The sequence below is a fragment of the Copadichromis virginalis genome, linkage group LG5 (assembly GCF_057382275.1).
Source record: "Copadichromis virginalis isolate Kocher_CV1m ecotype Utaka linkage group LG5, C_Virginalis_male_GT1.1, whole genome shotgun sequence".
Lineage (NCBI taxonomy): Eukaryota > Metazoa > Chordata > Actinopteri > Cichliformes > Cichlidae > Copadichromis > Copadichromis virginalis.
In genome coordinates, this window is record NC_140622.1 from 3,440,526 (window position 1) to 3,467,292 (window position 26,767).

Sequence of the window (26,767 nt, forward strand, 5' to 3'; positions counted from 1 at the left end):
ATTCAAGACCAGTGCATCATTGGCCTGGATCTGCTGAGCCGCTGGGGGGGCTGTGTCGACACCGCGAAGCTGGCTATCACTCTTGGCGCAGAGATTTTTCCTCTCCAGCGTGGCCAAAAGTAGGGAGCGGGGACCAGACGAGACAGGCGTCGAGCAGCTGCCGCTCAGCAGATTTCGAGTCGAGTGCCGCTACTGCCTGCGACAGGAGGAGCGGGCCCGGGAGGTGCTGGGGGTGGCTACTGCTCAGGCCACAGCCGGTGGAGGGGGGTGGCTCCCATTGACAAAGCAGCAGCTGAAGCGGGAGCAGCAGCAACATTGGTTCAGGTGGGGGCCTGGCTAGAGGCGGCGCAACGCCCCGCCTGGACGGGGGTGTTGGGAAAGGAGCCCGAGGTGAAGGCCTACTACTCCCAGCACAACAATCTGGAGACCCACGACGGCCTCCTGTACCGGAGATGGCGAGCCCCCGGTCAGGGCAGAGATCTCCTGCAGCTGTTGGTGCCTCGGTCGCTGCGGTCGCAGGTGCTTGAGCTGGTCCACGGCTCGGTGGAGGCAGGACACTATGGGAACGCCAAAACTCTCCACCGCCTCAGGGGACGGTTCTACTGGCCTGGCTGTCGACGGGATGTGGAACTTCATGTGCACTGCTGTGACACCTGCACAGCACAGAAGGGCCCAACTCAATGCTCCACTGCCCCCCTTCAGCAGTACCTGGTGGGGGCCCCAATGGAAAGAGTGGGAGTGGACGTCCAAGGGCCTTTCCCATCACAGAGTCAGGGAACCGGTATGTGTTGGTGGCTATGGACTATTTCACGAAGTGGCCAGAGGCCTACGCGGTGCCGGACCAGAGCGCAACGACGACGGCCGAGAAGCTGGTGGAGGAGATGTTCACCCGTTTTGGGGTCCCGGCTGAGCTCCACAGTGACCAGGGGCGTAACTTCGAATCGAAGGTCTTCGGGGAGATCTGCCGGCGACTGGGGGTGGAGAAGACGAGAACCACACCGCTCCACCCACAAAGCGAAGAGTTGGTTGAGCGCTTCAACCACACGCTGGCCACCCAGCTCGCCATTCTCACCAGCTGCCACCAGCGGGATTGGGACCGACATGTGCCCCTGGTCCTTTGGTCGTATCGGACTGCGGTGCAGGAGTCCAGCCAGTGCACACCTGCCGCTCTGATGTTTGGACGGGAGCTCCGGATGCCTGTGGACCTGGTGTTCGGGTCCCCCCCCCCGAGCCGGAGATTGATGGTGGGCCAGAGATGGACTACTACAGGAGGCTGAGGGAACGCTGCAGGTGGTTCGTGACTACACCCGCCAGGCCCAGGCCAGCGCCGGAGTACGACAGAAAAGAGCCTATGACACCAAGTGCCAAGGGGGGGTTTTCATGCCTGGCGACAAGGTTTGGGTGTACTGCCCGGTTCGCCAGAGAGGAGTGTCCCCCAAACTCTGCAGTCACTGGCAAGGGCCGGCGGAGGTCGTGGAGCAGCTAACAGACGTGGTGTACCGTATCCGCATGCCGGGCCCGGGACGCATCGTGGTGTTGCATCGGGACAGGCTCTCACCGTACCGACCGCTCGCTCCGGCAGACGCCGGGGCAGGGGATGATGGTGGCACCCCATCTTCTGACCCGAGTGACTTTTCCCCCGGCGGCCGTGACCAGCCGGTGCGCCAAAAGAAGGCACCTGGACATTTGCAGGACTTTGTGTGGGGTAATGGGGTCCTCGGGTACGACTGACCCCTTAGGTGGGGGCTATGTAGCGGGTCAGGGCTGTTTGGGGTTCTGTTTGTACAGTTCTGTTTGTTTATGTTGCCATAGTGACGGGTGACGCCCTCTCGCTGCGACGGTGTGTCCATCCGGGGTCAGAGGGCGCCCTGTGTGTTGTTGTTGAGTTCCCTCCCCAGACGCCTTAACGCCCACTCACATCCTGGGCCATCTGACCTCAGGAATTCGCATGATAAGGTGGGGCCAGGTTTCACAACGAGCTCATCCGAAACTATGGCTGATTGGGACCCACACCCAGTTTCACACCCTGGCTTAGGCGATTAGAGGATCATCAGGGGGTCCTTTTGTCCCTCTGTGGGGGGATACTCCCACTAGGGTTAAATCTGGGACTCCTGACCACTTGACCTTAGAACTGAAGAAGCTTCTCGGATGAGAGGTGAAACGTCTTCAAGCAACTTAAAGAAGTCCAGACGCTTTTCTTTGCAAGCTCCTTAGACTTCTGTGTGTACAGTTATCGCAAAATCTAAAATTATGGCTTTAGATGCCTTATGTAAGACTTATGACCTCGATAAACAAGACTTCTTCCAATACTTGCAATTTTGTGACTATATTGGCAAAAGAATAAACAGCTGTGTCCTTGGAGACTTCTCGATTGTTATCATCTTCATTGACGCTTATGACTCCGAGAGTAACAAAGCACTGATAAGTAAAGTGTACAAATGTATGATTAAGCTTAAAAGGACTCAACAATTTACATAAAACAGAAATGGGAAAGAGAAATGGACATTGAGATTACAGAAGATGGGTGGACAAGTATTTGGGTAACGCAGTTCACAACAACTAATTCCAACATGTGGCGGGAATTTTGTCATCTCTTGGCTCTTGACAGAGGCGGTCGCACTTTCTCCTGCTCCCTCTCCCTGCCGGATACTCGATGGCCGGTTGTATCGTGTGTCTGGCAACACTATCGATGGAAGACATTGAATAACATCTACCAATTCGGAACCATGGCCTATTGGAGCTGGCTCAGACCCGGCTTATCGAGGAACAAAAGCAGCTACAGCTGTTAAAAAACCCACAAGGCTGGCCAACATGATAGATGACGGGCAGGACTGTGTGTACTCAGACTGTGTTTTTTTGAATGCAATATGGATAAGATCTTGGAGAAGAACAACGGGAATTGAGAGACCTGGTGACTAGTGACGGACATTAGACCTACTGTAAAATTGGATGCAGTTTGTTTGCACTAACCAAAACCACTACCATCTTCATCTCATGTGGCCCCCCTGGCACCAGCTGGATGCTCAAGGCAAAAGCTGATGGGAATAACAATTCTCCCTTAGATAATAAGACTGTTGTGACTCTCTCCCTCCTCATTCAAGGTCACCCGCGTCGACCGAAGATTGTTGACTTTTGCCTAACCGGGTGAAGGGACACTTTCTCTCGGCTGAACATGGAACACACACACGCACACCTACACATGTACACTGACACAGACCTACACCCACCCCCCACCCCCTCCAAACACCTTTGAAGCTTATGTCTTCTATGTTGTGAGATGTGATGATTCATGTGCTATTTACTGAGGTTTTTTTCTGTTCTCAAACTGAGCTCCCTGTTGGAGTTCTTTTTTCTCCTTGTCTTTCCTCATGTAGTGCATTTTCCATTGATATACCTCTCTGACCTGTCTTCCCCATGTGATGTTGTGTAATGTATGTATGGTCGGAAGGGTAAGATGGAGTTGGCAAAAGGTCGGCAGCCTTAATCCAATTTCCTTCGGGGTCAACCTTCGGGATCAATAAAGTTTAATTGAATTGAATTGAATTATATGTTTTTTCATAGGACCTAAACAAAAGTCTAAATTCAGTGCTACACCTGTGCTGTGCTTGAGAAACTGTGGGGAGGTGTCAGAGTTCCTGGGTCTTTGACCCAGTGCTTTCAGTTTTGTCAGGTTTAGTTTATGTTGCCACATCAATGTTCTCACTTCCTGCTTTTCCTGTGTCAGCTCGTCTCTTGTGTCGTTAGTCAGATTATGTTCAGCTGTGTACTCACCGGTCTCTCATTATCATCCTTATCAGTCTGTGTATTTAAGTCCTCTGTTTCCACTTGTTCACTGTTGTGTCATTGATGTTATGTTGTCGTTTCTGCCTGCGTTCAGTTCAGCCAGCCATCCAGTCTTTCAGCCAGTCAGTCCTTTCGTTCCTGCCCTGTTCATCCACTCTTTGTAATAAACAATCTTCCGTTCTTCATTATCCACGAGTCCTGTGTTTGGGTCACTTCCTCGCCTCCACACAACACAAATCCTGACAGGAAGTCACGGCAAAGAAAATGGCTGGGATTTATCAACTGTGGTAGCATTCTTTAATGCATAGAACTTCCAGCAGCAGCAGCAGTCATTTTGCCATATCATTTTTTGATTGGTCGACATGGTGCCTTTTTCCACCAACATGAACGGGCTGGTTTTTTTTGTATTTTTATTTTTTGCTCATAAGCAGAGAGTGCTCGCCGCGCTGTCCTTAGACAGTAAACGTGACAAAACTATTGAAGAAAAAACACGTATATATTGTTTATCATGACTCTGGTTTTACGTGGACTATCAACACAATTTAAAAACTGGTATATATCACCTTGTTGCTTTGTCATCTTAAAGTGGTCATGTGATTGGCTTACCAAGACTACTTTATTCTTCCTCAGCCAAACAGCAGCACTCATGCGATTGGTTTGCCCCCTGAGCTCCAGGTGTTGTGCCAAAAAGTGATCATCTACCAGACAGTGATTGCTGCCCGCAGGAGCGTGCACAGCTGCTTAAAGCTGTAGCGCCCAGATTACTTACATAGACAGCTACTTCCATTCAACTGATATAAGGTGCGGTAGACTAAAGACAGCTTCAACCGTCTGTTTGTTGAAAAATAGTAACGCGACCGCACCGCATTTTCTTTCTTTCTTTCTTTCTTCCTTTCTTTCTTTCTAACAGTAACAGCGTTGTAACGATAGGAATAGCAATTAGTTAGATTACTCGTTACTAAAAAAATTAACGACGTTAGTAACGCTGTTACTTGTAACGCCGTTATTCCCATCACTGGATTCCACCCTCAAAGATATCATCGATTTGATGAAAGCTAATCTGCTGCTTTTTTCTGACTATCCTCAGCAAACATTGGTGATGACATCGTTGTGGAAGTTGATAAGGCAATAAAACAACACACCTATAGAGTGAATCCTACCAACCAACTGGTTTTAATGTAACAGTAAGTTGAATATCTAGTTAAACATGGGTTAGCTGTGCCCAGTAGCAGTGCATGGAGTTCGCCCTGTATTTTGGTGCCCAAACCAGATAACATCCCACGTTTCTGTACTGATTACAGAAAGGTTAATGCTACATACGTTACTAAGCTAGACCTCTCCGGAAAATTATAAAGGTATGATTAGATGATGTTCGTCAACTGTGAAAACCTGTTTTTGTCATCTGCCATAATAAACTACACACTCTTTGTTAAAGTCCACATTTGGGTCATCTCAAAAGAAAACCACACAGTCTGCCACTGCTGTTTGTCCTTGTGTTCCTGCTCCCAGGATAGCTAAGGCCCAGCCATTCCCTGCAACTGTATCAGTTTCTCGGGTGAGGATGGCTAGGACAGCTTTGTCAACAAAGATATGTTTATTTACTTCACTGACCCCATTCTCAGATGGCCAAATCCCTACACTCTGAACATCTCTGTGGGACTGAAATGCGTTCTGTGGAGGAAACAAAGAAGTCCTTTAAAAATGTTGGTATATTTGGCTGATCCCAAATGCTCCTATGCCGTTCTGCTCCTCTCATCACCCAACTAAGTGACTCACTACTCGTATGAAATAAGAAGACCATATGGCTGCGAATCTGATGATACATTTACAAAAACATCAACATAGGTTTGACCTAGGCTGCAAACCAAGTCAAGGAAACAGTCCTCTTGCCTACCAAAAATCCCAATGTACAGACATTGAAGTATAATGACCTTACCAATGGTGGAGTGGAAATGAGTCCAGCCTCTTCCCAGGAGACTAGTTCCAGAAACAAGACTGTATTGATGTGGTCCTACCTTTATTTCCATGGTACCTCTCAACCTCACATAAAAGTTCTGGCTTCTTCCTTTACTAACATTAATGTTAATTATTGTCTGTGTGATTTTAAAAATACTATACCATACAGTAAAATGTCCCAGAGACATTCTGGGACTATTTAGTTTAACGTTGTAAAATGTTTTCATTCATTTATTTTGTGCACTGCACCGTTTTTGCATACATTGTGTTTTCTGTTCAAATAGTTCTGCTTTTTCAGTCTTATCGACCACTACTGCCATGTACTTTTTCAATAGTAATATTCCAAATAGAACGAAGTATTTTATTCTATTTGCATAGTACTTTTTATATTGTATATAGTATTTTATTCTAGTTTGTATAGTTATTCTATTCTACTGTTTTTTCCCCTTTTTTTCTTAATTTTTACTGCTCTTAACTTGTACTTTCTGCCATGACCAAAAGATTTCCCACATGTGGGATTAGGTTTATCTTGTCTTATGGCTCCAGTCTATAAATATAATAAATCAATACATTTTTCACATATGCATGGGAGCAATGAGCAGAATTGAAGAAGCGCTCAAACATGCAAGCACATGCGTTGCTTGAGTCTCATTGGTGCAGGCAAGCAGCAGGTTCAGCTGGCTGGGCTTAGATTCTTGCAACACTTAGTCACATGGGCTGATGATTATCTCACACAAATAGGCACACAGAGCAGGGATCTGTGTATTCTGTGATTGCACAAGCCCTTCCCCCTCCCTTTAGAGCTCTCGCCCTGTCGCTCCCTCCGTCTCTCTGCTTCCCTGCCCTTTTCTGTTGTCTCTATTTTTCTCTGTAGTGCACGCCTACACGTAAAGGCACACACTCAGCCAAAGCAAAATTGTCGGTGCGCAGCTACATTTGCGATTTAAGAGGTAGGAAAACACTGATTATTTTTCAAACTACTTCAATTTTCATGTGTTTTATTCTTTAGTCAGTGCTGGTACGCCCCTTCTACAGTACGCCTGTTTATCTCCACTGGATACCTTTGGGTATGTGTGAGGAAGAATGTCTGTGCCTTTGTCACTGCATATCACAGGCTTGTTCAGACCATTATGGACCTATATTGTGGGAAACTTTCAATGTGGAAGCTGAGGGGATTGCTGGGTGTCCTAGAAGAGCAGTTCTTATTCCAGTCATGTTTGGGCTAGACATTCCTGCTTCCTTTTATTGTTTCTTAATCCTGCCAATTTTTACTAACCCAAGCTGTAATTGCTATTTCTCTCACATATTTGTAGCACTACTCAAGTGTAATATTCTGGATATTTTTTTTACATTTTTAATTTTTTTATTCACAGATGACAAAGAGGATACAGTGTTAGGGAGTCTGCCCCTGCTCAGTTTCCAGATTGGAGGAGTAGAGCTTTCAGAAAACATCACCTGCAAATTTGCCTTTAAGGTCAGTAACTGAACATTACAAAAGGTTCATATATAATTGCTTGTTATGGAAGAAATACATTGTGTATTGAACAGCATAGATCTATTAAATGACTTTGGAATGTGCAATTGTTGCAATAAATGCATTGGTTCTTATATAATGCTTTTCCATCTTAGCAGTCAAAGCATTCGCTTCACTCTCCCATTCATACATCAGTATGTATTTTCTATGTAAGTGCTTATAGCTAGCTTTCACACTCCAACAGATCCATCCAAGAGCAACTTAGTTAGTAGGTTAGTATTCTGGTAATCGCCAATCTTCTGATTAGCAGATGACCTGCTCTACCTCCTGAGCTAAAGCCACTTCTGTAGTCTTTAGTCTGTAGCTTAGTGGAAAGCAAATATGACTTGGTTCTTCGTATTAGTGTACTTTGCCTTAACTTATACAACTGATTAATGAAGGTCTTTAGAAAGGTTCTCTTTAGCACAAGATGATTTTTATAATGAAATAGGCAGCTGTTATAATATCCCATATAGTGGGATGGTTGTTACCTGTTCTCCTGAGTGATAACAGTTCCTCACAGAACAGCTGTTTTAACCCCTGAGCTCCCTTGTGCAACAAAACGTCTCATTGAAAAAATTAGGATTTGCTAATGTTGGAACTTTGTTGTTGTTTTTTTGCCTTGGTGTAGTGAAGGATGTTGATTTGGTACTGGCTAATAAAAGTTTAATAGCCTTGGGCTGAGGCAACGTTTACATCATAGTGAAAGATTTATGTTTTATTTTCATTTAAAGAAAAGACCTGGGATTAGAACAATGGATTATTATTAAAATATATTCAGTTATTTTAAATGGTAAATGGACTGATTCTTATATAGCGCTTTTCTACTCTCCCGGAGTACTCAAAACGCTCTATACAACATGCCTCATTCACTTCTAAACACAAGTGCAAACTAATCTACATTCACATTTATTCACACTCCAATGAATGCATCGGAGGGCAACTTGGGGTTAGTATCTTACCCAAGGATATTTGACATGTAGACTGGGGAAGCCAAGGATCGAACCACTGACCTTCTAATCAGTAGCTGATGTGCTCTACCACTTGAGCCACCACACCCCATTTTAGTCTTTAGTACATTATATTTGCCTTTTATTTTCAGCTTTTACTGCAATCACTGTTTTCTTTTTCACTTTTCAGTAGATCTAGGCTTTTCTGTCACTCTCTCTTCACTAGTGCAAACTCTGGCTCAAAGTCCAGTTTATGTACCCAGTGTGTACACACACACAAACAAAAGCCCAAGTAGGTTGTTTACTGAGTGGAGACAGACTGCTTTTTTCCCCCCTAAAGAACATGAACTGAAAAACCCTTTTTTTATTCAGTGTTGTTACAGTACTTAGTACTCTTGTCTCTTTTCCTCATAACTAAGGTATTTGGTTTTGGGTGTACAGAGACCATACAGTTACATAATAGCAGGTCCATCAGTGAGTGGTGTACTCGACCAGCTAAGTCAAACTGTGTTTTTTATGTCTTGTTAATCCTGTTGCAAAGTGTTAAAACGTTAAAACGAACACAGATAATTGCAACTCTTGTTTTCACATTTACAGAAGCATGCGGGAGGTCATTGCTGACCATTTTCAGTGTAGCAAGATTTTTTTCCTTGCTAATAACAAAAATAGATTGGTGAATATGTAATAAAATCTTTCTGTTAAGTTCAGAAAAGCGGTCATTTTGAAACCATGAACATGCACACCAAAATTTCAGGTCCTTCAGTTCATCTATCCATCCATCCATCTTCATCCGCTTTATCCGAGGCCGGGTCGCGGGGGCAGCAGCCTAAGTTCATTGTGTAGTTTTTATGATATAGCTGCATCTGGCTGGGTATGTGTTTATGTATGAGACAGATAATCAAGGCATTTCAGTTTTTTATCAGCATGGTTCAAATATCAGCTCAACTAGCAAGCTATTGAAACCGGTTTTATCAGCAGATTTACCACCTTCCTGTACAGTGGTGTGGGTTAACCTAGGGTACATTTAAGGGTTTCAGTAAAGTTGACAAATGTGCAACTAAAAGTTATGTTTCACCTTAGTGTTCAAGCCAAACCAAAATTATTATATTTTAATAGACATATTTAATCAAATGTCAAAGCACTTTATACAACTTGCCTCATTCAGCCAAGCACTTCTTTCTACTGAAGTGCTTTCTTTCTAATATTCATACATCAGAGGGTAACTTGGTATTAGTATTTTGTCCATGGATATTTGACATGCAGACTGGAGCAGCCATGGATCAAAACCACCAGCCTTTCAATTAGGAAAGGATCTGCGCTACTATCTGAGTTACAGCCACCTGAGAAGAACTCAAGGTTCTATATCATGTCAATTTCTCCTTTATGGCAAATAAGGCTGGCTTGTCAGATTTATTCACAATATCAGCTATTGTGCTAGATTTATCTGAAAGTCTTATGCTGTGGGACTGCATATGACTGACACTTTCTTTTTACTATTCTTAAAGTTAAAATAAGGATGCAGAAATAGGATTGGGTTTTAAAAAACGATTTTCCCAAGTCAAATTAATTTTATCTTAAATAAAGCAATATCGAGTCATTAAATCTCAAATTGATTTTTTTAAATGTAAATGGACTTTGCCAGAAATGCCAGAATCTCAGGTTAAAGCTCACAAAACTATTTTAATGACCACTAAACAGCTAAAACAGTAAATGAGAGCAGTTACACGGATTCAGCACAAAGATGTAAACACAGAGCATTGTTCACCTGATGGCACATACGCAGGCATGCCATCTGAGCTGAAAGCCAACATCTAACAGATTCTAAAGATGCAGGTTTCATCCCCAAAGTTCACTGAATCAGCAGCAAAAGAAGATCCAAATTATGCTTCACGTTTGATAAAAATTGTCATGAATTCCCTCCACCACAATAAAAATCACACTTCCTGCACAGCTCTCTCTCTCTCTCTCTCTCTCTCTCTCTCTCAGTGTACTCTGCGCATCTGCATGCATCTATCCATCCACCCATTTTCTTACATCTATCTGAGTCACAGGGGCAGTTGTCACAGCAAGGATACCCAGATCTCTCTCTTGCCACCTCCTCCACCTTATCTGGGGAAACATGAGGTGTTCCTGGGCCAGCTGATTTGTCCAGTGTAGTGGGTCTGCCCCAAGGCCTCCTCCCAATGGCACATGCCTCAAACACCTCACCTTGTCAGATGCCCAAATCACTGAACCACTTTGGCCCCAGTCCATCTGACAATCTCATGCCTCATGAGCAAGACTCTGATATACTTAAACTCCTCCACTGGGGCAGTCACTTCTCCCTGACCTGAAGTAGAGACTCCACCCTTTTCTGGCTGAGGACCATAGCTTCCGACTTGGATGTTCTCATTCTTATATCTGCTGTTTCACACTCAGCTAAGAACCACTCCAGTGTGAGCTAAAGGCCACTGCCTGATAAGACCAACAGAACCATGCAGAATAATCTGAAAAAATAAGAGATGCAATTCTATGGCCACTAAAATGGTAGCCTTTTGCCACCTGGCTATGAGTAGAAATTCTATCCATAAAAACACAGAGCAAAATTGGTCACAAAGGGAAGAAAAGAATTCAACTTTATTGTCATTGCACATGCACAGGTACAGGGCAACGAAATGCAGTTTGCATCCATCCAGAAGTGCTTTAGCCCAGGCAGAGTCCAACCCGCACTGGGAATGAGTCTGATTTTCTAGTTCAAAGGTGGGGCCCAGTAACCCTACTCCAGAATACACTTGCTTTTTTCTCTCACAAAGGGGTTGACTGAATTACTCTTTGTCTAGCCACTCTTCCAGGACCAGTTTGCTTTGGGAGACCCTGTCAGGGTGCAACTGTGATGAATGTACAGTAAATGTCCTGGTGGTGCGGGACCCAAATGCAGGACTTAAACGAAACAGGATAAACTCAAAGAAGCAGCTATATTGCTGTGAAAAAATCCAAATGAAACATAGAAGTGAAATAAAAACTAAATCTGAAAAATAGAACTTAGACTAGGAACAAACTCAGAAATAACCTGGAGGACAGGAAACATACACAGGAACATGGGATGATGTGTCAACAGGCAAATGAAAACAAGACTAAATATACAGAGGATAACAAGGGAATGAGAAACAGGAGGGAAACACAGCTGGAGCTAATCTGTCATAACAAGACAGAGAGGAAGCAAAAATGAGTAAACTAAAAATAGGGCAAGGGACTATCAAAGTAAAATAGGAAACATGAGTCACACACTGAGACACAGGACTTGATACTAGGACCAGGGAAGAATAAGATCAGATAAACCTTTATTAGTCCCACACGTGGGAAATTTTTTTGGTCACAGCAGAAATGTTAAGAGCAGTAAAAATTAAGAAAAAAAGAAAAAAACCGAGTAGAATAAGATAAGATAGAATAACATGCTATACAAAAAGAATAAAATACTTTGCTCTATTGGGAAAATTGCACTTGGTACTGTTGCACATTAGGGAGACAGGGTGAAAGTTATCATTGTGTTTTGGATGTGCGTGTGGGTCTGTCTGCCGCAGCCTGCCACTGAAGGAGCTGCTCAGTGCTGTCACAGTCTCCTGCATGGGGTGGGAGATGTTGTCCAACAGGGATGACAGCTTAGCCACCATTCTCCTGTCACTCAACACCTCCACTGGGTCCAGAGGGCAGAACAGAGCTGGCCCTGTGGATCAGCCTGTTCAGTCTCTTCATGTCCCCAGCAGAGATGCTGCCGCCTCAGCAGACCACACCGTAAAAGATGGCTGAGGCCACCACAGAGTCATAGAAGGTCTTCAGGAGTGGGCCCTTCACGCCAAAAGACCTGAGTCTCCACAGCAGGTACAGCCTGCTCTGCCCTGTCCTGTAGAGGGCGTCTGAATTATGAGTCAGTCCAGTTTATTGTTCAGATGAACACCAAGGTACCTGTAGCTGTCCACAGTCTCAATGTCCATACCTTGGATGTTCAGTGGTTGCAGTGGAGAATGCTTGTGCCTGCGGAAGTCTACCATCAACTCCTTGGTTTTACTGGCGTTGATCTGGAGGTAGTTCAGCTGGCACCAGTCCACAAAGTCTTGTGTCAGTTCTCTGTACTCCTTGTCATCCCCATCAGTGATGAGGCCAACTATTGCAGAGTCATCAGAGAACTTCTGCAGGAAGCACTGGGTGGAGTTGTGGGAGAAGTCTGCAGTGTAGATGGTGAAGAGGAACGGAGCCAGAACCGTTCCCTGTGGGGCCCCCGTACTGCAGACGACCCTGTCCGACACACAGCCCTGAGTTCTCACATACCCCCTTGAGGTCCACACCAAGAAAAAAACGCAATGGAAAATTTTTTTGTTTGCATTTCTTAATGACTTGGGTGAATAACCACAATCAATATTTTTTTTCAAAATAAAAAAATTTAAATTAGTTTTCAAATTATTGATCTCTACCAAATGGTTGAGATTTCACTTAATGGTAAAAGTATGAAATGAAATAATGCAAATACAAGTACAGTAGATAATACAGTTGAAAAAATCTAATAAAGGGCCAAATTATAATTAAATTACTGACAAAAACTATCCAGGGCATTTGATACAGTTTATTTCTAGTAGCATGCCAGTGAATATTGCTGTATTCATTTCATCAAAGGAAAGTATTATATCAAACAACAAAATACATATTTTTGTAATCTGCAAACGTGAAAAATGTGCAATAGCACAAAATACTCACATTCAGGCCACTTCTAAATGAATGCTACTATGCAAAATCATTTTTTTTTTTATAAAAATAAAATAAAAACAGTGCAAATCGAGCACATCTGCTTGTGGTTTTGGTCGTTGGGGTTTTAGGGTGTAGCATTTATTCTGTGGTCTTGAAGAGCTGGATCATGGTTGTCTAACTCTAGATGCTGGCTTGTTAACTTGGTTCAGACACAGCCAGGTGGAAACCTTTTGAGAGTTGCGGTTTCTGATCCAGTAGAGCACAGTCCCTCTTGTAGACCAGGTATTCAAGTTAAGGATGTATCCGAACCGTGGAATTTGCCATCTCCTTAACTTGTTAATTATATCTTATTCTGTGACTTAACTTTCTGTTCATTTTAATCTTTTTGTACAGCGCTTTGTGACGGCCTGTCCATGAAAAGCACTTAATAAAATAAACTTTACTTACTTACTTACTATAACTTACTATAACTATAACTTGTCTTATACAGGTGTAATAGCATATCAGAAAGCTTAATTCCCCCCATATGTTAATTATATACAGGGATGAGTGATGGGCATGGGATGGTGATCTTTGCATTGGTCTCTTTGCTCTACCGTTTGACCGATGAAAAAACCATGAACCCACAGGCATTGTTTAGGAGGTTGACACATTTGGTGTCAAACCATTATATTGCAATCAGACCTTCATTAGAGCCTGTAGGTTCTGAGCTGAGGTTCTTTAATGGGTTTGCATAGTGTTTTTTGGGTTTTTTTACAACTTTGGCCCCTTAGAGATAGCTTCTGTTTGTTTTTCACTGAGGGGAACATTGAAGAATGTAGACCCCCCTTGATACAGCAGCATGTCGTGGATGATGCCAGATAAACTTGCTTGGCAGAACAATTTAAAGCCCCACTCATCTGGTTTGTTTGCAATATAGTGGTGGAGAGTGCCAGCCCTTGTGGCTTCATATGAAACCATGACCTCAAACACACTGTGGTTGAAGGTGGATGGTATCATTAGTATCATGCCACAGAACCATGCGATTTTTAGCCATATAATTGTTTATAGTCCATATAGCACTTGTTAAACATGAAATAAAATTTTTGACAACTTAGTAATATTAATTTACCAGCTACTGTAATTTGGTTAAAAGGAAATCAGTTTTGATATTTCTGATTTCCACATGTTATTCTTGATTTTTACAATAATTGTTAATATTAACTCAGAAAGTTACAAAAATGACTTACTGAGGAAATTCACCATATTCTTGCTGTGCAAACACTTAATGTGATTTATCAATAGCAACGGATAAACACAATGGGTCTAGTGGTCTGAATTTATGTCAAAAAATCAATTTAAATAACATTTAGGTTATATCAGCAGTAGCACCATAAAGTGACAAATCAACCGTTTGGTTGACCACCTTTTAAAAAAATTATTAAACATTTATTTTCACTTTTTTAATGGTGTCAAGTGACATACATCTGTTTAGTAAGTCATCTAACACTATCATATATCAAAAGATTATATCATCCTACCTTAGTTTCATCAAAAACACTCAAAATATGTTGGATGGGTTTTTGTTTCTGACTTCCTGGTTGGGAGAGGTATAAGAAGAGCCAACAGTTTAACAGTTTCCATTCACAGTGCCTTCTGGTGGATTTATTTTTTTTTTTTTTGGCATTACAGATGTAAAACTATTGGTAGAAAAGACTCAATAAGGAAGGTCAATTTCAGTGAAAGCCTCAGTTAGATATAGGGCCTGAAAATGTGCTCTACCATATCGTTGAGCAGAACGCTAAAGGGATACTGTGGTCGGTCACTGAGGTAGTCCAGTATCCATGTTGTAAGGTGATGGTCCACTCCTGAGTTCTCCAGCTTGTCCTTCGGGACCATGGGCAGAATGCTGTTAAAAGCACTGGAGAAATCAAAGAACATGATTCTCACAGTGCTCCCAGCGGGCTCTAAGTGAGAGAGGGAACAATGTAGGTGATGAATGAAAGCATCATCCACTGCAGTGCCAGGCTGGAAAGCGAACTGAAGTGGGTCCAGTGATGAGCTCACCAGGGCCAGAAGCTGTAACAGGACCAGCTGCTTCAGGGTCTTCAAGAGGTGGAATGTCAGAGCCACCGGCCTGTAGCTGTTGAGGTCCTTGGGGCGTGAGGTCTTTGGCACTGGTACAACACAGGAGGTTTTCCAGAGCCGTGGGACTCTCCCCAGCCTCAGCCTCCGGTTGAAGAGGTGCTCCATCACCCCACACAGTTGTCTGCGCAGGACCTGAGGACCCTTGAGCTGATGCCATCTGGACCCGCTGCCTTCTTGGCTTTAATCCTCCTCAGTTCCCTCCTAACCTGGGTAGTTGAGAGAGACAGGCAGGAACCTTGTGCAGGATGTGTACTGGGTGCTGTGGTTGGGGATGGGGATGGGGAGTAGTGACCGTGGTGAGTGGAGAAGGTGTGAAGTGGCTGAGGTTTCAGAGGTGGAACAGCAGCAGTGGGGGTGGGTGAGTCTGCAGCCGATGTTGGAGACTGCATCCTGGATGAATCAAACCTGTTAAAGAAAAGAGTCAGTTCATTTGTCCGCCTCACATCCCCCACAGGCAGAGAGTTTTGATCTTTGTGGCCCGAGATGGTTCTAAGACCTCTCCAGACTTTACTGACATTATTCTGCTGAAGCTGGTTCTCCATCTTCAACAGACTTAAGAACATAGCTGACTGGGGAAAACGAAAGAAAACACAGAAAACAGATACTGGAGATAAACGAACATGAAGACAAGCGAGACTAGATATGAAACGTAGGATACAGGGGAAGCACAGTAACAGAAACGTAGGGATTAGAATCTATCAATATAATCTGAGCAGAATAATTAAACAACTAGAAATCCAAATGATTAAAGTAGAAACCTAAACAATACCAGTAAAAGCCTAAGGAACAGAAACACTGGATCATAGACCCAGTACCATGACAGTAAAGGACTGTGTTGGACTGGTCCACAGTGGCTGTGGTGTTCATAGTCAGTGTGAGGTTATATCAAGTGTCGCTCAGATGTATTCAAATTTAAACTGAACATGCTTAGATTTATTCACAGAATTCAATACTGTTTATTCTGCCTAGTAAAAACACAGTATAAACAGTATATTGTAAGTGTAGGGAATGGAATTGAGCTAAGCTGCTTTTATCTTATTGAATTCAGTTCCACTAAGAGCAGTAAACCTTTATGTAGTTTCATGATCACAGTTGATCCATTGATCATAGGCTGTGAACAAAAGAAAATCCATTTGAACTCACAAAAGAAATTATTTTTATTTGTGATCATTTCACCATACTGTGTCACTACAACCAAACTGAAGATTTTCCCTCCCACTAAAACCACTTTATTACCCTAACATATTAAGTTTCCTGTTCAGGTGTGGGGGCAAAGTAAAAAGAAAAGTTTGTATTCCCATGGACTAATTAGGGATGGGTATCGAAACCCGGTTCTTGTTGACAACCGGTTCCCACTGTTTCAATTCCTTGGAATCGTTTGCCATTTTTGCAAAGGATTCCCTTATCGATTCCAGTCGCCCCGAATGACGTCACCACGTTGTGGCGCTTCATTTACCCGGCAGGAAACACGGCGCCTAAGCGGCTCAAACGCTCAAAAGTTTGGTTATACTTTACGAGAACGGATGACAACAGGGCAACTTGCAATACTTGCAAAGTAGATATTTCATTTAAGGGAGGAAACACTACGAATATCAAAAGCATTTGCTCACAAAACACGCGATGACCTTAAATGAATGTCGTGTTTTTAATTCCGCTCCGGACTCGTGAATCTCAACCGAGCAGCAGCGGTAACGTTTGCACGTCCTCTCGTGTTAATGCGGCAGGTAAATAATCAACTAACAGTGCATATTATGTTAGCGCGATCTGCCTTCTTACAAAACCTGCCATTACTGTGCATTTAGGTGACCATGATGAGACAGACAGAGTCCGGCTGGCTCAGATGCTGGCAGTTCTCGCTGCAGTCTACCTGGTAGCGTCTCCTTTCAGGCCAGGATAGACGAATGTCACCGAGCAGTGACTAAGTTTGTGGTCAAAGGCTTGCACCCATTTGCCACAGCAGATGCTCCCGATTTCACTTTGGTAAGTGAATGTGTTTAATTGTAGGCAGGGACATTACTGGATATTCTTGTGTAATTGCTACAGAATAATTTATGTTACACTTTGTTATTGCTACAGGAGAATATTTATTTTATTATTTTACATTTACATTTTTTTTCCTGGGGACCCTGTGACACCCCATTGAAGAGCCGTAGGCTGGATCTCTTAAGATCTCACTGTTGGGTTTGTAAGGCCATGTTACTCTTAAATTTCTATCTTGTTCAAAGAGAAGATATAAAACAAAGTTCTAAGCTAATCGACTTTAGTGTTCTCCTTTTTTAAAAATAAGAATCCATAAGAGAATCGATAAAGAATCGAATCGTTAAACAGAATCGAAAATGGAATCGGAATCATTAAAATCTTATCAATACCCATCCCTAGGACTAATACAGCATTAGGTTTATTTAGCTGTAGTTTTACTTTTATTGGAGTCTTTTTTCACGCAAGTATCTATGCTTCATCTTAAGTAAATAATTTCTGTACTTTTGGTACCCCTATCTTTAGGATTTGACAAAATAACTGTATCTAATATTCAATTCCTTTTCATGTAACATGAGTACACTTTCTGTTTCCGAATATTAGCTCTATTGCTACCCTGTCCAATATTCTCCTGCCCTTCTGATTTGTGGTGAAGTGCTACTATACTAGTATTAGTAATTGTAGTCAGAAGAGATTTGTATATTTCTTGTGAGCATTAGCTTACTTTGTCTCACTCTTGTCAATATATAAATTCCTGCGCTCTTTCATAGTACAAGGGGTGGCTGTAGAGCAGGTCATCTACTGATCAGAAGGTTGGTGGTTCAATTCCTGGCTTCTCCTAGTCTGCATGCCAAACATCCTTGGGCAAGATACTAACCCCAAATTGCTCCCCGATGCATCCGTCGGAGTATGAATGTGTGTGTGAATGTCAGTTAGAAAGCACTTAGAAAATGTGCTGGTGTGAATGGGTGAAAGCACAAGTTGTGTAAAGTGCTTTGAGTGTTCAGAAGAGTAGAAAAGCACTATATAGAAACTAGTCCATTTACCATTTATCATATTCCAGGAGCCTGCGTTTCATTTCAGCTGTGTTGTTGTGTATTGTAGACTATACTATTTTTACTGTTTATCATGCTACTGTAACAGAAAAATGTCCCTTGTTGGATCAGTAAAATATTTATTTAATGTGGATAGCATTCATTTGAATAACACTGACTACAATGAAAATTTAGCTGTAACCACAAAAAAGAAAGTTATTTTACTGCTTTTATAGGAGCTCAAACCCAACCCAAGGACGTACCAGGCTTAGAGCTGCACTGTGGTTTTAGTGTTTTTCAGAGTGTTCAGTGGTTAGGAATTTTTTTTTCTGTTTATTGAGCTTCATTTATGCAAGTAATGTACTTAGGTCAAAGGTGAAGGGCACAGAAATATTTTATAGATGCATTAACATTTTGTTATATAAAATACAAAAACAATTGCATCCATAAGTATTTGACCTGATTTTGCCTCTTATTAAAAAGTGCTGAAGTTTAATTACATTTTTTGTTTAATTCAGGTTCTTTTATTTTCTACTTTTGAAGAGGTTTTATGTAGTGTGCTATTGTCTGCTTCATCTCTAGTTCACTGAAGCATATTATTGCCACCTTAGTATTTTCTTTATTGGCTTTGTTTTTCCTTTGTTTCTTCTCTATTTGTTCTTCCTTTCTTCCGTCTTTAATTGTTTCTCATCTTTTGTTTATTTTTCAGTCTTAAGTTTCCAGTGAGGAAACGTGAAACTGGAAACCTTACTATGTTTTTGCTCTATTGTCATTCCATTTCTTATATTATCTTTTTAGCCTTTTCTTTTTTAATTTATTTAATTTTTTTCTGCTTCCCAATCTAATGCCTTTGCCTAAATGCATTTTCATTTTGTGTTAGTTTTGGTATTAAGTATAATAGCAAATAGTATACAGTAGATTTAAAAAGTATATTTGTATAATTGTAAGTAATACGTTCATGATTTAAGAAAGGAGCAAAGAATGGAGGGATCAGTAACTTGTTCTCCTTCTTTCATTTTCTGCTCTAGAAAGAAAGAAAGGACAACAAAGAAGGGTTATACATACACGTACATGCACACACATGCTCTGCCCCAACCTCTGTTGCTAGGTTACTGCTGCGTCTTAATATTCAGCCATTTCACACAGTTGCATCACCCTCTGTGAGTGCTGGAGGTGGAGTCTCATGATGTTCCACCGTGGAAGGAAATGACTCTTGTTTATGAGTGACATCATGTCCTCTATCCACATTAGAGGACATCTTCTCTACACACACACACACACACACACACACACACACACACACACACACTGCCCCAAGTGGAGCAGTCCACATATCTCGAGTCTTGTTCCTGAGTGAGGGGAGAGTGAACGGTGAGATTAGCAGACCGAATGGGGCACCATTTGCATCTGTTGTGGTGAAGAGAGAGCTGAGCATTAAAGCAAAGCTGTCGATTTACCAGTCACACATTGTGTTTTCAGAGGCAGTATGCTTTAAAATTAGAACCGCAAATGAAAAGGAGTTATGAAAAATGTGTCCAAACTAAATCTACATCCCAGAATTTAAATCGGACTGACAGATATGAGTTTCTTGAAATATGAAGAATTACCTGTGTAGCCAAAATGGATTGATTATGTCATTATTTGAAATAACTACAGTACTAGATAAAGCAATTATTAATATTTAGTAGATATTTAAAGCATTGTGATCCATAGTGCACAGTGTGTTGAAGCTAGAGTATAGTGCAGCATTTTATAAAGAGCAGTGACTGGTGGCTTTTGTCACAGCTAATCTTTTCCTCCCCTCTGTGTTTTTTTTCCTCCCACTTTCATCTACACACATGAGGGCTTTGTCTTTTTGTTTTATTAGGAAACGCAGTTGGTAACAACATTAATATCCCAAAAGTTGTTTCTGTTCATCTGGACGTAGCGTTTTCAGTGGGAGAAACATTTTGTCACTCATCCAAGTGACTGCAGGTTTCCAAAATTATAAACAGTACATTTGCATAATGACTGAAACCAGCCCACTGAATGATTCAAGGTCTGGTAGGTCAGTTCTTGATCATTATTATGCAAATTGGCATGACCATTGATCAACAACAACTGATCAATGGCCATGAGTACCATTCGCAGAGAGTTGGGGAATGGGTGCAAACACAGCATTGTAAGATAGTGAACAATACAGCATTAATATTTTATGTCTTACTCTGATTTAGAACTTCCCTGCCTGCAAGGAATGCACTATTATCTCTGTTGCACTGAACTGCGTGCCATTTTTTCAGTTATTGTGTGTGAATGTGTGTATGAATGGGTGGATGACTGGATATGCAAAGCGCTTTGGGGTCCTTAGGGACTAATAAAGCGCTATATAAATACAGGCCATTTACCATTTATTATCTGTATGTCATCTCTATTCTTCATCCTGGTTTAGTTCATAAAGTTTCACTTTCACCTCAAGAGAACATGTAAGGATTCTGGCATGCTACTTAGCAAAGCTAATCAGAAACTATACCCAGGATAATACTGAGCTATTAGCACTTTGGACTAGTTTGCATTCTAATTTTATTATTAAACAAAACCACACTCTGGGAATATGATGGCACCACTCACCCACGAGCGTTTCAGAATAAAAAAGAAAAAAAAACCTTTATTTTATTTTATAATTTTTATAAAGCCAGCTACCAATACTAATGCGCTTTTATTATTAAATATATTATTACATTTATAGAAAAATAATAAGTGTCAAAATTACTGCCTGCAGGATAGTAGTTTGTGTCACAATCTGGTTGTAGGAACTCAGGTGTTAGATGTCTCCAAAAAACAGTTTATTTACAGCACCAGTGCACAGTATATCCAGTGAAGGGAATCCAAAACTCCAGGGAATCACAGGGTAGCTCTCTCACACTCGCTCACGTCTTCTTCCCACACTCACACACGTTCACACGGCAGGGAGGTCACAGGTCTGGGGAGGAAGGTCTGAAAGCAGGAGAGAAGGAAAGAGAAGAAACGAATCACGAATCTCAAATTACTAAGCACAAGTTCACAGGAGCTGCGAGAAACACTAACATCAGTAGTACAATCATCCAGTGACAAGAGGAATTGTGTTCCAGCCTCAAATAGTGCTCCCGGTGATGACAGGTGATTGTTGTCAGGTGTGTGGGTCAAGGGCGGGAGCCCACAGTGAGCTCCGCCCAGGCAGAGAGGGAGAGAGAGAGAGAGAACCAAAACAGCACATGTAGCTTTGTGGGGCCGGCCGGGCAGGCACGGAGACCATGACAGTTTGAGACTGAGTTGAATGTGTTGCATCTCTTTGTTTCACTCTGCAGGTGTGGAAGGAAGAGGAGAAAAGTGAAAAAGGCAATTTAAAGCGTTTATTTGATTTTGCATTCAGGTGGAGCATGTCGGGACCAGGACATACTATTTCAGCACAGACAGCAATGCAGAACAGGAAGAGTGGATCAGAGCCCTGAGTGATGCTGCTGAGGTCACTAGTCAACCAAGAAACAGGTTTACACACACACATGCATGGAGCTATAAAGAGATTGAAAATGTGACATCATTTTGGGGTAAAACCGCAAAGGATTGTGGGTACGAGTGGCAAGCGGTACTAGCGCACGCAGGCTTTCACGTGAAAACAGTTACACAGCCATAAAAAGAAACACAAAGAATGGCAAGAAGCTGTTGTAGTATAAACTGCAATATCCGGTCGCATAACACTCACGGGAAGCGTCGTGGAAGAGAAATTGTTTAAGCCATGTTTCTGAAGTAACAAAGAGCCGACGGATGGCCTGGATTGCAGCCATTCGAAGACCAACTATACAATACAATACAATACAATACAATTTTATTTATATAGCACATTTAAAAACCCGAAGGCACACCAAAGTGCTTCACAGTAATATGAAGAGTCAACTATAACGTCCCAGAACACTCCAGCTCACATGTTAGTCTGCTCCAAGCATTTCCACAAAGGTAAGTCTTCTGTTGTAGTTATTACGTAATTTATCATAACATAATTATTGATGTAGGTTACAATCAGGTCTTATATTGATTTGAATTGAATTCATTGCGCTATGCTGCTTTGTTCACTGTGGCTTTGCGGGCTATTATTTCTTGTGTTTTGTAAGAAAACCAGCCTACAAAATGCTGGAATGTGATCCAGACTGGGCCCCTCTATCAACCTGGGTCAGACCGAGTTTAAAGCTGCTACCACAGCGAGATTTGAGAGAGAGAGAGCGATATCAAAACAGCCACGAAAAGTCCTGCATATATGTGCCCAAGTGTTGTATTGAAGCAATCAATTGATGAATAACTGTTTTCCAGTATGTTGTTTTGCAATGGCTTATTTTTGTTGCATGGTTGATTTGTTTTTCACCGAAGCAGCTAATAAAGCGTGATGGAATACAATTTTGCCTCTTTCTTGTAAGATTCTATAATAGAACGAAACAATAATGCCAGTTACAAATAAAGACTATAATTGAATGAATTACAAAACACTAATTTTATTTCTAATAGATCTGAGAATGTTGTGTAACACTACAACCTGAAACGACAACTAGATTGCGTTGACCTGTACAGGAGATAAAGGGGGAAAAATTAACAACAGCTGTGAAATGGAATAGTCCAAATCACCAAAGTAAGTGAGTGTATGCACTCACACTTAGGACCATATAATAATAAATATTTGCGTGATGAAAGTTGGGCAGCACGCTAACGTCCTTACTCCACTCTGTATGCTTGTATGGGTCTTACCCTTTCACTCCTTTGATTTTTTTCCTCGTACATTTTTTTGCCTTTTCGTCACGTCTGTCTTTGTACGGAGCTGCCGTGTTCTCCTTCGTTTTGTACATAACAGTTTTTGGGGCAAATAAAATGCAAGTAGGGATTAAAACCGCAGAAATAACGATTACCTGTGCTGGAAATGCTAGCGCTTGATGCAGTGTTTTGATTTTGTTGCCACTCGTACCCACAATGCAATGTGCGAAAGTCACGTGGTCTGTCAATCTCTATACATGGCACTTGAAAATATGTATATGTATATATTCAGCCATAGTCTATTGGGCCAATTCATTTGAACCTATCCAGATTTCCAGTCAGATTGGTGTGAATGCAAGCCAGGCAAGAGATAAATGGAAAATTTGGATCATGTTGTTATTTTGCATGAAAAGAGCAGAAATGTACAAAAGGTCAACTTATCCCCAAGGCCATAGCCAGGGCATAATTGTAACCACATAGCAGATCCATTTTTATCAGCAAATACAGACTCCTTTCCTAAAACCAGTGAATTGACAACTTGGTTATTGATCTCTTGGTTATTGGTTATTGATCTCTATCAGTCCTAACTACAGTACACAGTACAAGAGCCAAGGCTGTGAATTACTACAGAATAAATAGTGGCAGAGTTGAGTGGCACAATTTGACATGAAATGAAAATAATATTTTAATGATGCAACTTAGCAGGTGAATAGACTTATGTGGCTCAGAAAATGAATGTTTTTGATCATATATTACAAGATCTGAGTGAGTATTTGTTCTGTGTCTGTTAGCTTGCCATCACCAGTGTGTGAATGTGTGCATGAATGGGCGGATGACTGGATGTGCAAAGCGCTTTGGGGTCCTTAGGGACTAGTAAAGCGCTATACAAATACAGGCCATTTACCATTTCACAATTTAGAAATGTTGATGTCACAGATCACTTTCATATTTTAAAGATTGATCCAGCCATCCATTCTCTCCCCCTTATCAGGGTCACGGAGAGAGGCAGGGTACATCCTGGACAGATTAACAGCTTAGTGCTAATACTGATTAAATGCAGAGGTGTATAAACACATAGTGAGTGGAACAGGTGACTGAAGAAGAAATACTCATAATAGAAATCCCCCAGTAGCCTACACCTATTGCAGTGTAACGCGGGAGAGGAGGATTCAGGGTCACCTGGTCCAGCCCTAACTATATGCTTTAGCAAAAAGGAAAGTTTGAAGCCTAATCTTAAAAATAGAGATAGTGTCTGTCTCCTGAATCCAAACTGGAAGCTGGTTCCACAGAAGAGGGGCCTGAAAACTGAAGGCTCTGCCTCCCATTCTACTTTTAAATACTCTAGGAACAACAAGTAGGTCTGCAGAGCGAGAGCCCATCCATCCATCCATCCATCTTCATCCGCTTTGTCCGGGGCCGGGTCGCGGGGGCAGCAGCCTTTGCAAAGAGGCCCAGACCTCCCTCTCCCCAGCCACCTCCTCCAGCTTGTCCGGGGGAATACCAAGGCGTTCCCAGGCCAGCCGAGAGATATAATCTCTCCAGCGTGTCCTGGGTCTGCCCCGGGGCCTCCTCCCGGTGGGACATGCCTGGAACACCTCACCCAGGAGGCGCCCAGGGGGCATCCTTGTCAGATGCCCGAACCACCTCAGCTGGCTCCTTTCGATGTGGAGCAGCAGCTGCTCTACTCTGAGCCCCTCCCGGATGGCCGAACTTCTCACCCTATCTCTAAGGGAGAGGCCAGCCACCCTTCGGAGGAAGCTCATTTCTGCCGCTTGTATCCGCGATCTCGTTCTTTCGGTCACTACCCACAGCTCGTGGCCATAGGTGAGGGTAGGGACGTAGATCGACCGGTAAATTGAGAGCTTCACTTTTACACTCAGCTCCCTCTTCACCACGACGGACCGGTGCAGCGTCCGCATTACTGCAGCTGCAGCCCCAATCCGTCTGTCGATCTCCGGCTCCCTTCTCCCATCACTCGCGAACAAGACCCCGAGATACTTGAACTCCTCCACTTGGGGCAGGAACTCATCCCCGACCCGGAGTGGGCACTCCACCCTTTTCCGGCTGAGAACCATGGCCTCAGATTTGGAGGTGCTGATCCTCATTCCCGCTGCTTCACACTCGGCTGCGAACCGTTCCAGTGCGAGCTGGAGGCCTTCACCCGATGAAGCCAACAGAACCACATCATCTGCAAAAATCAGAGATGAGATTTTGAGGCCACCAAAGCGAAAGCCCTCCACCACTTGGCTGCGCCTAGAAATCCTGTCCATAAAAATTATGAACAGAACCGGAGACAAAGGGCAGCCCTGGCGAAGCCCATCACCCACCGGGAACGAGTCCGACTTATTGCCCGCAATGCGAACCAAGCTCTTGCAACGGTTGTATAGGGATCGAATGGCCCGTAGCAATGAGCGAGAGCGAAGTGCTCTAATGGGGCATGGAACCCTGTGGAACTACATTATTAACCCTAGTGTGTGAAGACGACTCTCACTTTACATAACCAAATTGGAGTATATTAGATAGATATGATACAAACCACTGCAGTGCAGTACCTGTAATACCTACAGTGCGCTTTTATCGCTCTGGAGTTCCTATGCCCATCAACTCATCCAGCTCAATCAGGGCGACACCAAGTGAGTCCCATGCTAGCGAGAGATATAATCTCTCAGCAAACCTAGGTGTGCCCCAGGGCCTCCTCCTGGTAGGACATACCCAGAATACCTTACCTAGGAGTCATACTGGAGGCATCCTATTAAGATGCCTGAACCACCTTAACAGACTCCTTTCGAAGTGGAGGAGCAGTGGCGCTACTCCAAGGCCGTCTTAAGTAACCAAGCCCCTCACCCATCTCTAAGGCAGAGTCTTGCCGCTCTTCGAAAAAAAAAAAAAATTTCTGCCAGTTGTATTCTTGACTTCATTCTTTCGTCCACTACTAACAGCATGTGACCACAGGCGAGGGTATGAATGTAGACTGACTGGTAAATCGACAGCTTTGCTTTAATGCTCAGCTCTCTCTTCACCACAACAGATGCAAATGGTGCCCCATTCGGTCTGCTAATCTCACCGTTCACTCTCCCCTCACTCAGGAACAAGACTCGAGATATGTGGACTGCTCCACTTGGGGCAGTAACTCTTTCCTTGTGACAAGTTATTGCTATTAACTATTATTTAATTTTATGGCTACTTCTTGTATTTACCTTGTGTTCCATCTAATTTTTGCTGGTCTTTTGTTGGTTTCAAGCAATGTCTTATTGATTTTCTATTTCTTTTACCTCACTTTGCTTTATTTTTATTATCTTTTTTTTGGGGGGGGGGGGGGGGGGGTGCTATCTTTTTGCTTTTTTAAATTTATGAATGCTGTTAATAGTTATTATTTTGACCAAAGCTAATTTCAATTGAGGGTGTGTGGGAGTTTGCCCAACCAGTCTACATGTGTTTTGTGGCATTCGACCAGGTCCCTGGAGGAAACCTGTGGGGCTGCTTTGGGCGTACAGGGTGTCTGTCCAGTCGATGGAGGCCATTTAGACCCTGTACAACTGCAGGAAGATCTTGGTTGTATTGCCGGCAGTGAATCAGACTAGTTTATGGTGTATTTTTAGACTGCCAGGGCTGCTCTTTGTCACCAATTCTGTTTATAGTTTTTTTTTCATTAGTCCTTTATTTATCCAGGTAAAAATCTCATTGAGATTAAAAATCTAATTTCCAAGAGAGACCTACCAGCAAAAGCCAAAAATACATGTACCACATAAGTACATAACAATTAAAATAAATACAATATCCCATACAAATGTTAAAAAAATGCAATAACTGATCATTATGAGGTATATTAGAAACAATCACACTGATTTTGAGTGGTTGCAGAGAGACTTCTGTTGATTAAGCTGTTTTAAATCTGGATAGAAAGATTCAAATAAAGACCCTGATGAAAGAAAATGCCCATTAAAGCAGTTTAAGAT

At 42.6% G+C, this 26,767-nt stretch overlaps 1 protein-coding gene across 1 annotated transcript in view; it reads left to right on the top strand.

The window, feature by feature from the left end:
• Nucleotides 1-1,380: 1,380 nt before the first annotated feature.
• plekha6 (pleckstrin homology domain containing A6) overlaps nt 1,381-26,767 on the top strand; it is a 71,102-nt gene continuing 45,715 nt past the window's right edge. Inside the window, exons 1-5 of the mRNA XM_085457927.1 lie at nt 1,381-1,559; nt 5,293-5,338; nt 6,614-6,689; nt 7,113-7,213; nt 21,448-21,563. Of these exons, the coding sequence (XP_085314053.1) occupies nt 1,381-1,559; nt 5,293-5,338; nt 6,614-6,689; nt 7,113-7,213; nt 21,448-21,563 (518 nt within the window). The remainder of the gene's footprint in view (nt 1,560-5,292; nt 5,339-6,613; nt 6,690-7,112; nt 7,214-21,447; nt 21,564-26,767) is intronic.